The sequence below is a fragment of the Ursus americanus genome, chromosome 22 (genome assembly GCF_024610735.1).
Source record: "Ursus americanus isolate L20-20 chromosome 22, mUrsAme1.1.p, whole genome shotgun sequence".
Taxonomy (NCBI): domain Eukaryota; kingdom Metazoa; phylum Chordata; class Mammalia; order Carnivora; family Ursidae; genus Ursus; species Ursus americanus.
This window is the reverse complement of record NC_142148.1, coordinates 10,057,700-10,071,237: the sequence shown is the minus strand read 5'-3', so window position 1 is coordinate 10,071,237 and position 13,538 is coordinate 10,057,700. Positions and strand designations below refer to the sequence as shown.

Here is a 13,538-nt window from a genome sequence, read left to right as displayed (position 1 = left end):
AAAATAAAAAGACAGCCTTCAGAGTAGGAGAAAATACTTGCAAATCATATATCCCATTAGAGACTTTGATCTAGAATGTACAAAAAAACGCTTTCAACTCAACAACAAAAAGAAACATATTTAAAGGGGGCAAAGGACACTGGAGAGAAGGAGCTACCCGAGTAGCCCATAAGCACATGAAAAAGATATTCAGCATCCTGAGCCATCAAGGAAGCTGCAGATGAAAACCGCAAGGGAGAGTCTACTCCACACTCACTAGGATGGGCCAGGGTCAAAAGGAAAGACAGGGACCCATGTTGGCAAAGGAGGACGGAAACTGGAACCCTTACGCATCGTTGCCGGGGCTGCAAAATGATGTGGCCACTACAGGGAGCACTGTGGCGGTTTCGAGAAGCTCAAACGCGGAGTTAACATAGGACCCAGCAACTCCACTCCTCAAGATACACCAAGAGACATGAAGACGTGTGTCCACCCAAAAACTTGTGCACAAATGATCACAACAGCATTATCCATAATAGTAAAAAAAAAAAAAAGGAAAAAAAAGAACAATCCGAATGTCCACCAACTGATCAATGGATTAATAAAATGTAGTATTATTCATGCAACGGAATATGAGTCATCCATAAAAAGACCTGGGGGATTGGTACACGCCACTACGTGGAGGAATCTGGAAAACCAATGCTAAGTGAAAGCAGCCAGACACAAATGTCACATATTGTACATTTCCACTTGTATGAAATGTCCAGAATAGGCAGATCCAGACAGACAGTTAGCAGGGTTGGTGGTTGCCAGGGGCTTGGGGGAGGGCAGGAGTCCAGAAGAATACGGGATGGAGTGCTTCCTTTAAGGGGGGTGAAAATGTTCTCAAATGATTGTGCTAATGGTTGCAGAACTCTGAATATACTAGAAAGAAACACTGAACTGTGTATGTTAAATGAGCAATTGTATGGTATGTGGACTATAACTTAATAAAGCTGGTATTTTTTAGAAAAGGGAAGGTGTGGTTTAAGTGAGCCCTTGAGCCCTTATGCACTGGCCATCTAAACAAGATCTCTTTCTCTTTGCTTATTTGGGATATAGCTGAGGTCCAAGAGTATCTGTTCTGGAGGGAAGCAAGTCCTACACACATCTGAAAACGCGTTTCCCTAGCGGCACAATATCCTCCTGGTTCGTGTCTGCTGACAGGGCTCCCTCGGGGAACCCCACTCCCCAGCACATGGAAAACGGGCACAGCATCTCTCTGTGTGTCTGGCCGCCTCTGCCTGGGGTTTACCTCATCTGGGCTGGATGCCTGGTACACGCGGCACGAGTCTTCATACTGCTTCTCGGCCTCGGCCTGGTCGGTCACACCATTGGACTCGTACACAGGAGTCACGTTGTGGCAGAGCGCGATGGCCTTCACAGCCTCGTGCACACGGCTGCTCATGGTCCGCCGGACTTTGGTGGTGAGCGTGGGGCCCTTCTGAGCAGGTGGGTCCTGGGATTGCTACATGAAAGGGAAAAAACAAGATGACTGAAGACATGGAAGGGTCTAGAACGTGTAGAAGAAGCGCCATGTGGAGATACTGATTTTCTTTCCATGGCGTTATTACACAGCTCTTAGGTCCAACTACACTGACACGGCAATAAATGGCATGTAATTGTTAGGGACTCAATCATTTACAATTGGGAAAAAACCAAACAAATAAATGCAAAACAGAGAAAAACACGACAATGCCGTGAATGTGGGTGAGTCTACCTTTGAACATGTGAATATGTCCTCCTCCTCTGGGTGGTATCAGGGGCCTCTGACAGAGTGAGACCCCCACTACACGGCAAGTGAGACTGCTGTGGAGGCCAAGGCCTCTCAAGCTAGCATGACTGACACTTGGGGAGGATAATCCTCTGTTGCAGAGGCTGCCCTGCGCTCAGTCTTCAGTAAAACTCGGATGCCCTCCCATGGCCCATGGGGCCTACCCGCCCAGCCCCTGCCCACCTCTGCAGCCTCCCTTCAGGTCCTGTTCCTCCTCCTCCTCTCTGCTCCAGCCACACTGGCCCTTCTGTTCTTTGAACACTGCCAAGCTCCCTCCTGCCTCAGAGCCTTTGCACCTGCCTTGCCCTCTGCCTGGAACATCATTTCCCAGATCTCAGCAGGGCTGGCTCACTCTGTCTCATCACTGAGGTCTCAACTCAAATGTTACAGACTCAAAGAGGCCCTCCCTGAGTCCCCCAGTTCAGGGTGCCCTGCTTGTCCCCCCCACCAGAAGTCACACTCCCACATTGCAATGTGTTCAAAATGTGTCTAAAACGGGCTCGTTCGCCTGAGGATTCTCCTGTTAAGCCCTGAGAACAGAACTTGTCCGTGTGTGTTACTCATCACTGCAAGCCTAGTATGCAGGGCAGTGCCTGGCACGCATCGATATTTGCTGAACAGATGAACAAATTAACAACTCAGGACCCTAAGGTGACGGTGGGGCATCCTCCCCTGACGTGACTGTTTCTCTATTTCCAAGAGGAAAGAAGTATCAAATTGACCAACATCCCTTCCAGGTTCTAAATCACAGTTGTGGACAAAAGGAACCCCTGCAAAGGTCTTCCTCCACAGCTAACGGAGTCCCGGAAGTTCGAGAAGTCTCTGGACTTACTGGATGCTGCGTTCCGTTAGAAACATATTTTATCCTACAGAAGAGAAGCAATCCAATCCCGCAGAATGAAATGCGTTTTATACCCGTGAACACGTGGTTGCCCAAACAGAGAACAGATGCATCATGAGAAATAAGAAAATGACTTTCATTTAATTTTTTAAAACTATTTTTAGCAGTGGCATTAGCCTCCCCAGGTAATTAGACAATTACTAAATTATTCTGGTCATGCAGGCACACATACTGCTCCGGCTTCCTGCTCCGTTAACCTCTGGTGTCAAGAGGACACGAGTTTCACTTCCAGGCCAAAGGGCACGGCATGGTTACGGTAATTAGAGCAATGAATCAGAACTACAGTTTAAATGAATCATTATTTGCCAAGTGCTTTTAATTATAAAGAATTTAACTCTAAAATTATAACAAGGACTGAAGATTTACAGAAAGGTTCTCTCCGCTGGAAAGACTACATCCAGAACATCCTCTCTCAGCTCTGTAATTTATGTTCTAGCCACGGCCACGTGTCTTCGTTTTGCCCACATTGCTCGGCACCTGGACCAAATTATTATTTAACATTAGGGGCAATAACAAGACCTCTGACAACGTCCTCGCTTTGGCCGGCAAGTTTCAGTAACAGTGGGTTTGAAGGAAAGGACAAGCGATCCTTCGCAAACCTTTGATTTGCATAAGCTATCTGATTTCACGTCTCCAGAGAAACTTCCACTAGTATTTCAAACGGGGGATAACACTGAACTTTGGGGCTTTGTACGCCAGGTGAAACCAGTCGAGAGCAAGGCAAAGAGAGAGAAACACAGTAGCCCCAGATTTTTTGCGAAGACCTCACTTCCAGACCAGGGAACTAGCTGACATCAAATCAGAAGACGGAGGTGATTAACCCCAACCAACACCACGGGCCATGGGTGTTATGTCTCCCCGTTCGTTTATTTCTCCCTCAAATTAATACTTATCCCCCTTTCCAACCAAAGACGTTTCAGGGAGGAGGAATTAAAATCGTGGATTCTGAAACGTTCTTTTAATTCTCAAAGGAAAGGCGCATACACACACCAAACCCACATCCACGTTGAAGGTGCTGGTAATTACCAGGGGCTCGGCCAGCGTCAGGAGGAGGGCGCAGTCTTCAAACATCCTCACATTCCCCATATGGAAGAGTTTCACATCGTACAGTGTTTATCCGCAGCCTCCTCCCCATAGGCCTTGAACCTACGCACATTTCTCCTTACTTAAAAAATACCAGGGGAAAACAAAAACAGATGTGGTATCCGCAGAGGCAGGTTACAGCTCCTTCTGCCCTGGGGAGAAACCATGGGTCCCCTTGTGCAAGGGGGGACAAAAGAGCTCCACACGAGGTCAGGAGCTAGAAGAGGAAATCAAGGCCTCCACGTACAAAGGCCCCTGACGTGGGCCCTTGGGTGGCCACCTCACACCATATAACGAACCCTTCAGGGTCATTCTCCACGTCCCAGCCAACACGTGAGACACAGAGGTGAAAATGAACACGAGACCACCATGCCTCCCTAGCGATCCACGGCAGGGGCCCTTCCCAACAAGAACCCCAGTCAGTATTAAAGGAAAACTAAAACAAAAATTAAACGCTGATTCCCCACGAATACCCGTTTTCTTTCTAAATGCAATTAAAACGTCACCACTTAGGAACGTTCATAATAATGGACACTGGGAATGGGTTGCAACTGGTAAAAATACATTTACGCCAAAGAGGAAGAATTCCTGTTTCGGAAGTCCCACTTTGCCCCCCAAATAAAGCTCAAAGCGGATAGCTCATTAACCTCAAAGGGTCACCCCTACTGCGACAAGCTCAGAGCCTCTACTTGCAAATGAGTCAACTGAGCTATGCGACGATTAAGTGACTAAATAAACTCAATGTTTCCTACCTCACAGACATCTTCCAGCATGACACAGCAACAAACTTCAATTTCTTGAAACCGAACCCCATATAACCCAGGGTTTTGCCCCCCATCGGGCAGTGTCCGGAGGTATTTCTGGTTATCGTAACTGAGGCGGGGGGGCACCGCAGGCATCCAGATGGGAGAAGGCAAGGACAGGACTAAACACTCGACGATGGACCGCAGCGCCCACACAACAAAGTAGGATCCAGCCCGCGATGTCCCTCGGCCAAGGCTGAGAACTGGGGTATAAAGTCCCTGACACCATAAACCCAGGCCTGGGGTGAGCGAGGTGAGCCTTCCCAGTGCTGGTACCCTGTCGCCTTCAGATTTCAGAAGCGTGTTCATGACGGAGTTTTACACTGAATTTTTAAAATATTGCATTATAATCTGATTTATCTTGATCACCGTGCTGTGGGTTGCTGTGGGAGGTTTTTTTGGCATCTCATTAAGTTTTGCTCCCTAGGTGCGTACCTCAGTCTCCTTACCCTAGTCCTGGCCCTGTTATAAAACCATTGCTGGGGGCGCCTGGGTGGCGCAGTTGTTAAGCGTCTGCCTTCGGCTCAGGGCGTGATCCCGGCGTTCTGGGATCGAGCCCCACATCAGGCTTCTCTGCTAGGAGCCTGCTTCTTCCTCTCCCACTCCCCCTGCTTGTGTTCCCTCTCTCACTCGCTGTCTCTCTCTGTTCAATAAATAAAATCTTTAAAAAAGAAAAAAAAACCATTGCTGGGGGGACGGGTCAGGCAGCTCAGTTGGTTAAGTGTCTGCCTTCATCTCAGGTCGTGATCTCGGGGTCCTGGGATCGAGTCCCGCATTGGGCTCCCTGCTCAGCGGGGAGCCTGCTTCTCCCTCTGCCTCTCCCCTGCTTGTGTGCTTTCTGTGTCTTTCTCAAAAAAATAAATTCTTTTAAAAAACAAAAAATAAAACCATTAAAAATGATTGTCATCAATGACATGAGTGAAAAAAAGGAAGTTTGACAGCAAGAGTCTAACAGTGGTTCTTCGCCGGAAATGCTTCTTGGAATAACCAATAGAGATTTTAAGAAATATATGTTTGGACCCCCTATACCTAAAGAATGTAGTAAGGCCAAGGTGTATGTGCGTGTGTGTGTGTGTGTGTGTGCGCGCATGTGTGTGTCAAAACACCTGTCTCAAAACATTATGATCACATAATACACTGGGGAAAAATTCCCGCGTACCCTCCATATGTATATTTAACTTTGTATAAATACAAAGTATTTATACTTTGTGCCTTACAAAACAACAAAAGATGAATTCTAGAAATGACAGAATAAAAAGGAAAAACAGCATTTTTCACAGAATGGGCCAAAGCCTTCAGGGTAAGGGGCACTGAGCATTACAGATTTGAAATGACATTTCAAATGGTCACATGTGTCATTCCATCACAAAGGGGAATGAAGCGCGGACACATGTCACCACGTGGAGGAACCTCAAAGCCATTATGCTAAGTTTCCAAAAGAAGCCAGGTGCAAAAGGCACTGCAAGATTCCGTTTATATGAAATGTCTAAAACAGGCAAACCTACAGACACAGAAAGTAGACTGGCGGCTGCCAGGGGCTGAGGGAATAAGGAGTAGGGGTGGGAGTCTAAGAGATCTGGGGTTTCGGGGCGGGCGCCTGGGTGGCTCAGTCGTTGGGCGTCTGCCTTCGGCTCAGGGCGTGATCCCTGGGTCCTGGGATCAAGCCCCATGTCAGGCTCCTCCGCTGGGAGCCTGCTTCTCCCTCTCCCACTCCCCCTGCTTGTGTTCCCTCTCTCGCTGGCTGTGTCTCTGTCAAATAAATAAATAAAATCTTTAAAAAAAAAAAAAAGAGATCTGGGGTTTCTTTCTAGGGTGATGAAAATGTTCAGAAATCTGATAGTGTCAACGCTTGCACGGTGCTGAGAATATAAGAAAAACCACTGACTTGTACACGTTAAAAGAGCAAACATTACCCTTGTAAATTTATCTCAATTTTTTTTTTTAAAGATTTTATTTATTTATGTGACAGAGAGACAGCCAGCGAGAGAGGGAACAGAGCAGGCGAGTGAGAGAGGAAGAAGCAGGCTCATAGCAGAGGAGCCCGATGTGGGACTCGATCCCAGAACGCCGGGATCACGCCCTGAGCCGAAGGCAGACGCTTTAACGACTGCACCACCCAGGCGCCCCTATCTCAATTTTTAAAAAATTTTTTAGGTTTATTGATTTGAGAGACAGCGCACCCGTGTGCTAGAGGGAGGGGCAGAGGAAGAGAGAAACTTCAGTAGACTCCGTGCTAAGTGTGGAGCCCCACGCAGGACTCGATATGGGGCCCAAGCTCACGACCCCGAGATCACAACCCAAGCCAAAACCAAGAGTCGGATGCTTAACCGACTGCACCACCCAGACCTCCCAGTAGCTCAATTTTTTAAAGGTATTAATAAAGAAGCCAAAGGAAAAATCATCCTATCTCCTCAGCGTATCACGGTTTTTTTCTCAAAGTGTGTTGGACATTTTCTTACGGTTTACTTGGGTTTATATTAATAATCTGGAGTCTTCCTACAGAAATCTTTCAAAGCCACTTTTTATAAGGTTAATTTAAATGACATCCCTCAAACGGGTCACGCGGTCACTCATCTCCTGCAATCTACATTTCCGTGTCCTGAAAATCAACCCCCACAGAACCCTGACTCCTGCAACTCCTTCCACAGGGACACCTCAAGGACCGGCCCTGACCGACGCCCGTCTGACATACGGACTGAGGGTCCCTGGCTCCATCTCAATGCTATCGATATTTAAGATGGAAAATTTTGCTTTAAATTTAAAGAAGCAAATGCAGAGCGAACAGATGCCCTCATCTTTTCTTCCGTCTCTCCAACGGGTCATCCTGCAAACTCCGTCCTGGAGTCCGTAGATTGAGACCCTGGTTCTCTGGAAAACAGGGCAAACCCCAGGTTCATGGCAGCTGTTCTCAAATGCCGCTGTACTTGGGAATCACCCAGCCCACCTGTTAGAACTGTAGGTCTAGAGTCCGACTGTCCCAAGGGATCTGACCCAGGAGTTCCACACAGCGGACTTCATGAAACACCGGCATAAAATCCCATTATTAAACTGTGAAGTCAAGTGAATGACTGTAAGGAGCTCAGGGGAATCTTTTTGGGGTTGTGGTCATGGTTCCACAGCTCTGCAAATTTTCTAAAAAAATCGACTTGGACACTTAACAGAGCCGAATTTTATGGTAGGTAAACTACACCTCCATAAAGCTGTTTTAAAAACCCAGGAAAGCCTTAGAAAGCCTTATCACAAAGGTATTCATGTGTTCACTGCACGATTTTTAGATGTCGTGAGAGAACGCACTCACCTCCCCGGGGTGAGCGGATACTGAGACTCTGAGCTCACACCAGCCTGGAGACGACCTAACCCTGTAACACTATTTTAAATCCAAGGCCAGGATGGGTAAATGAATTTATGAGCTTCCGCTAAGGAAGGGGGATGGGGTAGTGTTCACGGTAAGAAATGCCATTTTCTGACTTTTAACACTTTACAAAGAGTGTTATCTGTGCTAAGGCAAAAATGGACCGTAAAAGCTGAACTGTGCAAATATCCTGAGAAGGACTGGTTTCTGTAAATACCACACGCTCTTAAAAACACCATCCAAATGGGAAAGGGGGTGTCTCCCGCCGGGGGGCGGGGGGGCCACACCACGACTGTGAAGCTGGCCGGTACAATATCAGCGGGCCAGCAGTGTGAGAAGAGGGCTGGAGGGAGGGGGGTTCAGCCAGGCACTGGTGAGCGTGACAACCCACACAGTGGACCCCCCCTGGGTGGGGCCCGGAAGGCATTTGGGGTCAAGGGTTCAGAGTGAAGAGTCTGTTCCAAGACACAGCAACAAGGCAGCTCACCCTGCCCTAAGTGCCAAAGGAGAGAGCAGAGGAGAGGGTGAAGGACAGGAGGGATGGGTTGGGGACGCAGGCCATGCCTGGAGCACAACGAAGTCTCAGCCGCAAGACGGAGTTGACAGTTCAAGGGGGACCCCGTGCTCCCAGGAGAAGCAAGGAAACTGTGCGGGGCAGGGCGGGAGGTGGGGAGGTGTGTAGACCGCCAGGCAAGGGAGAGTGTAGTTTGGGCCTAATGAGTGAGAAGAGATGAAGACAAAAGGCCGAACACATGATCAGGTGGGAGCAGACATCACCAAGGCCCGGGACTGAAGGCTGAAGGCGGGTAGGGATGCGGAAGGAAGGGGCGTTTCTCAAACCCTGCAGGGAGCAGTGGGAAGGTGGGGGTGGCACTTACTAAGACGAGAACCTCTGGAAGAGAAGCCGGTGTGGTGGGTGGGGGAAGCAGCTCAGGCCAGTAGGTACACTGTCCTTAGGATCCATAAGCAGCCATGCCAAGCATGCAGGTGTCTTCCGGTCTAAAGCTCCATGTGGGGGCCGCAGACAGAGACGGGAGCTACTGGGCCTGCAGGGCGATGGAAGCTGGGGGAGGGGGGGCCCCGCCTACAGAGGGACACACGGGGGCCAGTACGGAGCTGCAGGGGCACCAATGCCACAGAGGAAGGTGGGTCAGAGAGAGGGACAGGGCGCTGGACGTGGTTTTTCCCTCCTGTCCAACTAAGTCCTCATGAGTTTTTAAGAGTCCGAAAGTACATCTTTGAAAACAGTCCAAGGATTCATCTGGAGACAAGCCACAAATGCCCACTCAGGGAGCCTAGAAGAATTATAGGGGTTTCGCTCGCAGGGATCAAATTAACTGTCTTCCATTTAAAATTCACTCCAACCTCCAAATGGTAGCCCCTGCTCTGCCACTTTCAGGAGGTAACCTTAGAAATCCAGGCGTGCCTACCAGTGAACGTTCCAGAAAACTCAGTGTCCGATGTAACCGTGGCACGGAGCATTCAAGAGTTCCACCTCTACCCCGTATTGGGAAATACTTCCTTCGCATTTCTAACTGTCCTTCTGACAACAAACTCATTATCTATTTTGACAAATTTAAGCAAACCCTGGTCTCTTTATTCTCATCTCCAGACAAGTGCCACAACGTGCAACTGGTCCGTCAGCCCCGATGTGTCTCAGAATCGCCAAAGGATCTGTCCGTGTGCCATCTTACTTTTGGAACACAGAAGCCCAGCTCTCCCCTAATCTTACTGAAGCAGAATCCCCTGGGTATGAGGCCCACGTCGACGTCCTTCCTTTTGTTTTTATTCCATTTTGTTTTTAAAACATCACTAGAGATTCTGAGTAGCCAAGGTAGGGACCCACGGGTGTAACTTTTTAGGAATATTGGGACACCTTCCAGTAATGTCTTTCTCTGAAAAAGGATTGATTTTGAAAAACCTTGTGGAAACAAATGTGGGAACAGAGACGTTGTAGGTCGCCTCTGATAACTTCATCCCTCCCACGTGATCGCGGGGTTGAACACAGATGAGAAACTGAAGCTCATCAGGGACGGTCTGTCATGAGCAGATCACTCATCACTGCTGCTTTGGCTCCAACCGGGGAAGGAAGCAAAACTAACCAGTAGGCTCGCGAAGCTATTTCGGGCAGTAGTTATTGGCAAACGAGTTTCTCTTAGGTTTTTCCCAGTATCCATAAGCATTTCAGTAAAGCAGCGTAACTCGGAATGAGGAAGATCTGGGGGGTGGAGGGATTTCAACTGCAATTTTATTCAAAACGTAAAGGACTGATGGCTGCCCGGGTTGGGAAGGGGAGGTGGTTCGGGAGACAGGGAATGACGGCTAATGGGTATGGGGTCTCTTTTTTTGGGTGATGAAGACAAAACTGATTGTGGTTAATAGTTACACAACTCTGTGAATACACCAGAGACCACTGAAGTGTACCCTTGAAATGGGTGAATTGTACAGTATTAGGAATAATACTTCAATACAGGTGCTAATAAGGCAAAATAACGGTTTCGGGTATCAGAACAGAAGGAATTACCTGGGTATAAATGCTAAATATGTGGCTCTGGACTTCATCCATGGAGTCGAGGCCATAGGCCACGGTGCCTAGATGGAGCCGTTTGAAAACCATCTCGTTCTGGGTAAGAGTTCCTGCAACACAAGACAGATGAGTAACTCTGCTTCCATCCTGCAGCTTCTAGTAACAGGAAGGACAGCTGCCGTTTTCCAAGCATTTGCTACCCTACGTCGTTCTCTGGTTTCAGCACTGCCCCTGCCGCGGAAATGTCTGCGGTGTTTATTCGGCTTGCCCAGAATCAAACTTCTTTTCTTTTGAAAATGGCATCCTGGGTTTCCATGGGGGAAATGACCACCCTCATTCCCTGGGATGGTCTGGAGGGAGGGTCCGTCAGGGCACCTGACTCATTCCATCAGCTGAGACGGGGGCACATGACTTACACGAGTTTCTGTCTGGAAGGAATCTGAACCTTGAGCAGACAGACGCACGGACAGAAGATGAACACAGCCCGGCTCACCCCAATGAGGGAGTCCTACAGAGACGATCCCAGGAGTTCCAGTGCTGACACACCCAGAAATTTTCTGGTTCTGTTCCTTCCTGAAACCTAATTTTTCTCTGATGTGTTGAGCCACCCCAGATCTTTGCAACAGACTCACTTTTAACTCGTGGTCCCTAAGTGGTAGAGAGGAAGCTTCACCCCAGGTGTCCCCACTCCCCATCCTTGCTCTTAGCCACTCTGATGGTAAACTGTGGAGCAGCATGTTGGGGTGCGGTGATGAGGCCTCAAAGCCTACTTCTGTCACCCTGTGCTCTTGACAAGGCAGTCAACCTCCCCATGCCTCATTTCCTCAACTGGAAAATGGGGATAAAAATGCATACCTCACAAGATGAGGTTGAGGGTTAACTAAACAACCCTCTATGAACACCCAGAAACGTGTTCTACACAGAATCAGTACCATGTAAGGCTTTGTCTATGAACACCCAGGAACGTGTTCTACACAGAATCAGTACCGTGTAAGGCTTTGTCTATGAACACCCAGGAACGTGTTCTACACAGAATCAGTACCGTGTAAGGCTTTGTCTATGAACACCCAGGAACGTGTTCTACACAGAATCAGTACCGTGTAAGGGTTTGTCTATGAACACCCAGGAACGTGTTCTACACAGAATCAGTACCGTGTAAGGCTTTGCGGCCTGATGGTGATGACGATCGTCACCAGCATCATTACCGAAGGATCAGCGTTCATCAAAAGGTGAAGAGGACAAAACAGCAGCAAGCATCCATCTCTAACGTCTCCAGAAAGAGAATCCGAGCACCTCCTCTCACCGTGAAGCCTGGGAAGGCCAAGGAAAGAGCTCACCTGTCTTGTCCGTGAGTAAGTAAGAAATCCTCCCCAGCTGCTCAGGGATGGTGCTGGAACGAACCACAGTCCCGGGGATTTTCGAGTCCCTCCGAATCACCCAGCTGTACACAATCTTGCCCATGTCCAGGTTCACACGCAGGCTGGTCGGAAAACCAGAGTAAACAGGTTAACAGGATGTCCGCGAGGCTCCTTGGGTCTCTGTTTGCAGACGGCGAGGATTCTAAAACACATTGGCTGGGCTGTGACATTTGGAAACCCTCCCTGTAGCCACACAGCCCTGTGGCTGGATACACAGATCTCCCAAGACTCAACTCAGACTCTGTATCAGACTCTCAGCTCGCTGAACAAATCATCACTTCCACGAAGCTATTCTGTTTTGGACTAAAATAAAACAACAGAAGTTTAAAATGCTCTTAAAATACTGAAAAGGGGGGCGCCTTGGGTGGCTCAGTTGGTTAAGTGTCTCCCTTCAGGTCAGGTCATGATCCCAGGGTCCTGGGCTCAAACCCTACATCAGATCAGCGGGGAGTCTGCTTCTCCCTCTTCCTCTCCCCCTGCCTCCCACCCCAGACTCTCTCTCTTTCTCTCTCTCTCTCAAATAAATAAATAAAATCTTTTTTAAAATAAAAAATAAAATGCTGAAAAAGTAGTTGTCTTAGTCTTACTTTTTTTTTCCTATTACTGGTCCTCTGAGCTAATCATTTTTGTAATTGTGGCAAAATACACATAACGAATTTCCATTGAAACCATTAAGGGGCACCTGGGTGGCTCAGTTGGTTAAGCTTCCGACTCTTGGTTTTGGCCTAGGTTGTGATCTCAGGGTCCTGGGAACCAGCCCCGCGTCAGGATCCCCGTTCAGCAGGGAGTCTGCTCCTCTCTCCCTGTGTCCCTCCCACCCGCCCCCCGCACTCTCCTTTCTGTCTCTCTGAACTTGACTGCTCTAGGACCTCACATGAGAAGACTCCTACATTTGTCCTTCTGGGACCAGCTGATGTCACTCAGCGTAACGTCTTCAGGGCTCATCCCCGGTGTACCGTGTGGCTGAATTCCATTCCTTTTTAAGGCTGAATAATATTCCATTATATATACTCTATTCATCTTGAAATATGTTATTGCAAAAAAATAAAAAGGAATTGTCAACTTCGTTCATACTCCTACATATTAACTAAACTGCCTACTGTTTTACGGGCTGCCCTGGGCCATAGGAAGATTCAACTCACTAATTTTCAATCATGTTGTAGACAGAACTTTAAAGATCACAACTTCACTTCACGTTACACCACTAACACTTTTGCTGGTGATAAAGCAGATGTATTTATTTCTTGGAACCATGATCCAGACCACACTGGCTAGGGGTTCAATCCCCCCTGTCCTAGGGACACTGCAGTGCCAAAACTACAATCCCAATCTTCAGGAAAACATGAATTCTAGCTGGGATGATAGAAACACCCCAAAGAGCAAGACAAATTATAAGGCAACATATTGAGCTTAAGATAGAGATTATAAGCACTAGAAGTTTCAGGGGGAAAAAAATTATTTATTTTAATAATGATTTCCTAAACATCAATTATGGGGGAAAGTAGAAACAAGTCCCCAACACCACAGAGCTAAATAGTTAAACCTAGACTATATAATAGGGCAGTTCTAAAACACATCGGGGTACAGTAACCAGTATATCTGATGGGAAAGTTATTTGCAACACACTGCTCTGTGCAGAAAAAAAAAGGTAGATTTTATGTA

The 13,538-nt window shown here is 47.9% G+C and overlaps 1 protein-coding gene across 2 annotated transcripts in view; it reads right to left on the bottom strand.

Annotated features, from left to right (window-relative positions):
* ATP9A (ATPase phospholipid transporting 9A) overlaps positions 1-13,538 on the bottom strand; it is a 126,536-nt gene that overhangs the window by 45,610 nt on the left and 67,388 nt on the right. For both annotated transcript variants that reach the window (XM_045808454.2, XM_045808456.2), the window contains exons 12-14: positions 11,796-11,938; positions 10,456-10,568; positions 1,274-1,486 (exon numbers count right to left, since the gene is read on the bottom strand). In XM_045808454.2, the coding sequence (XP_045664410.2) occupies positions 1,274-1,486; positions 10,456-10,568; positions 11,796-11,938 (469 nt within the window). The remainder of the gene's footprint in view (positions 1-1,273; positions 1,487-10,455; positions 10,569-11,795; positions 11,939-13,538) is intronic.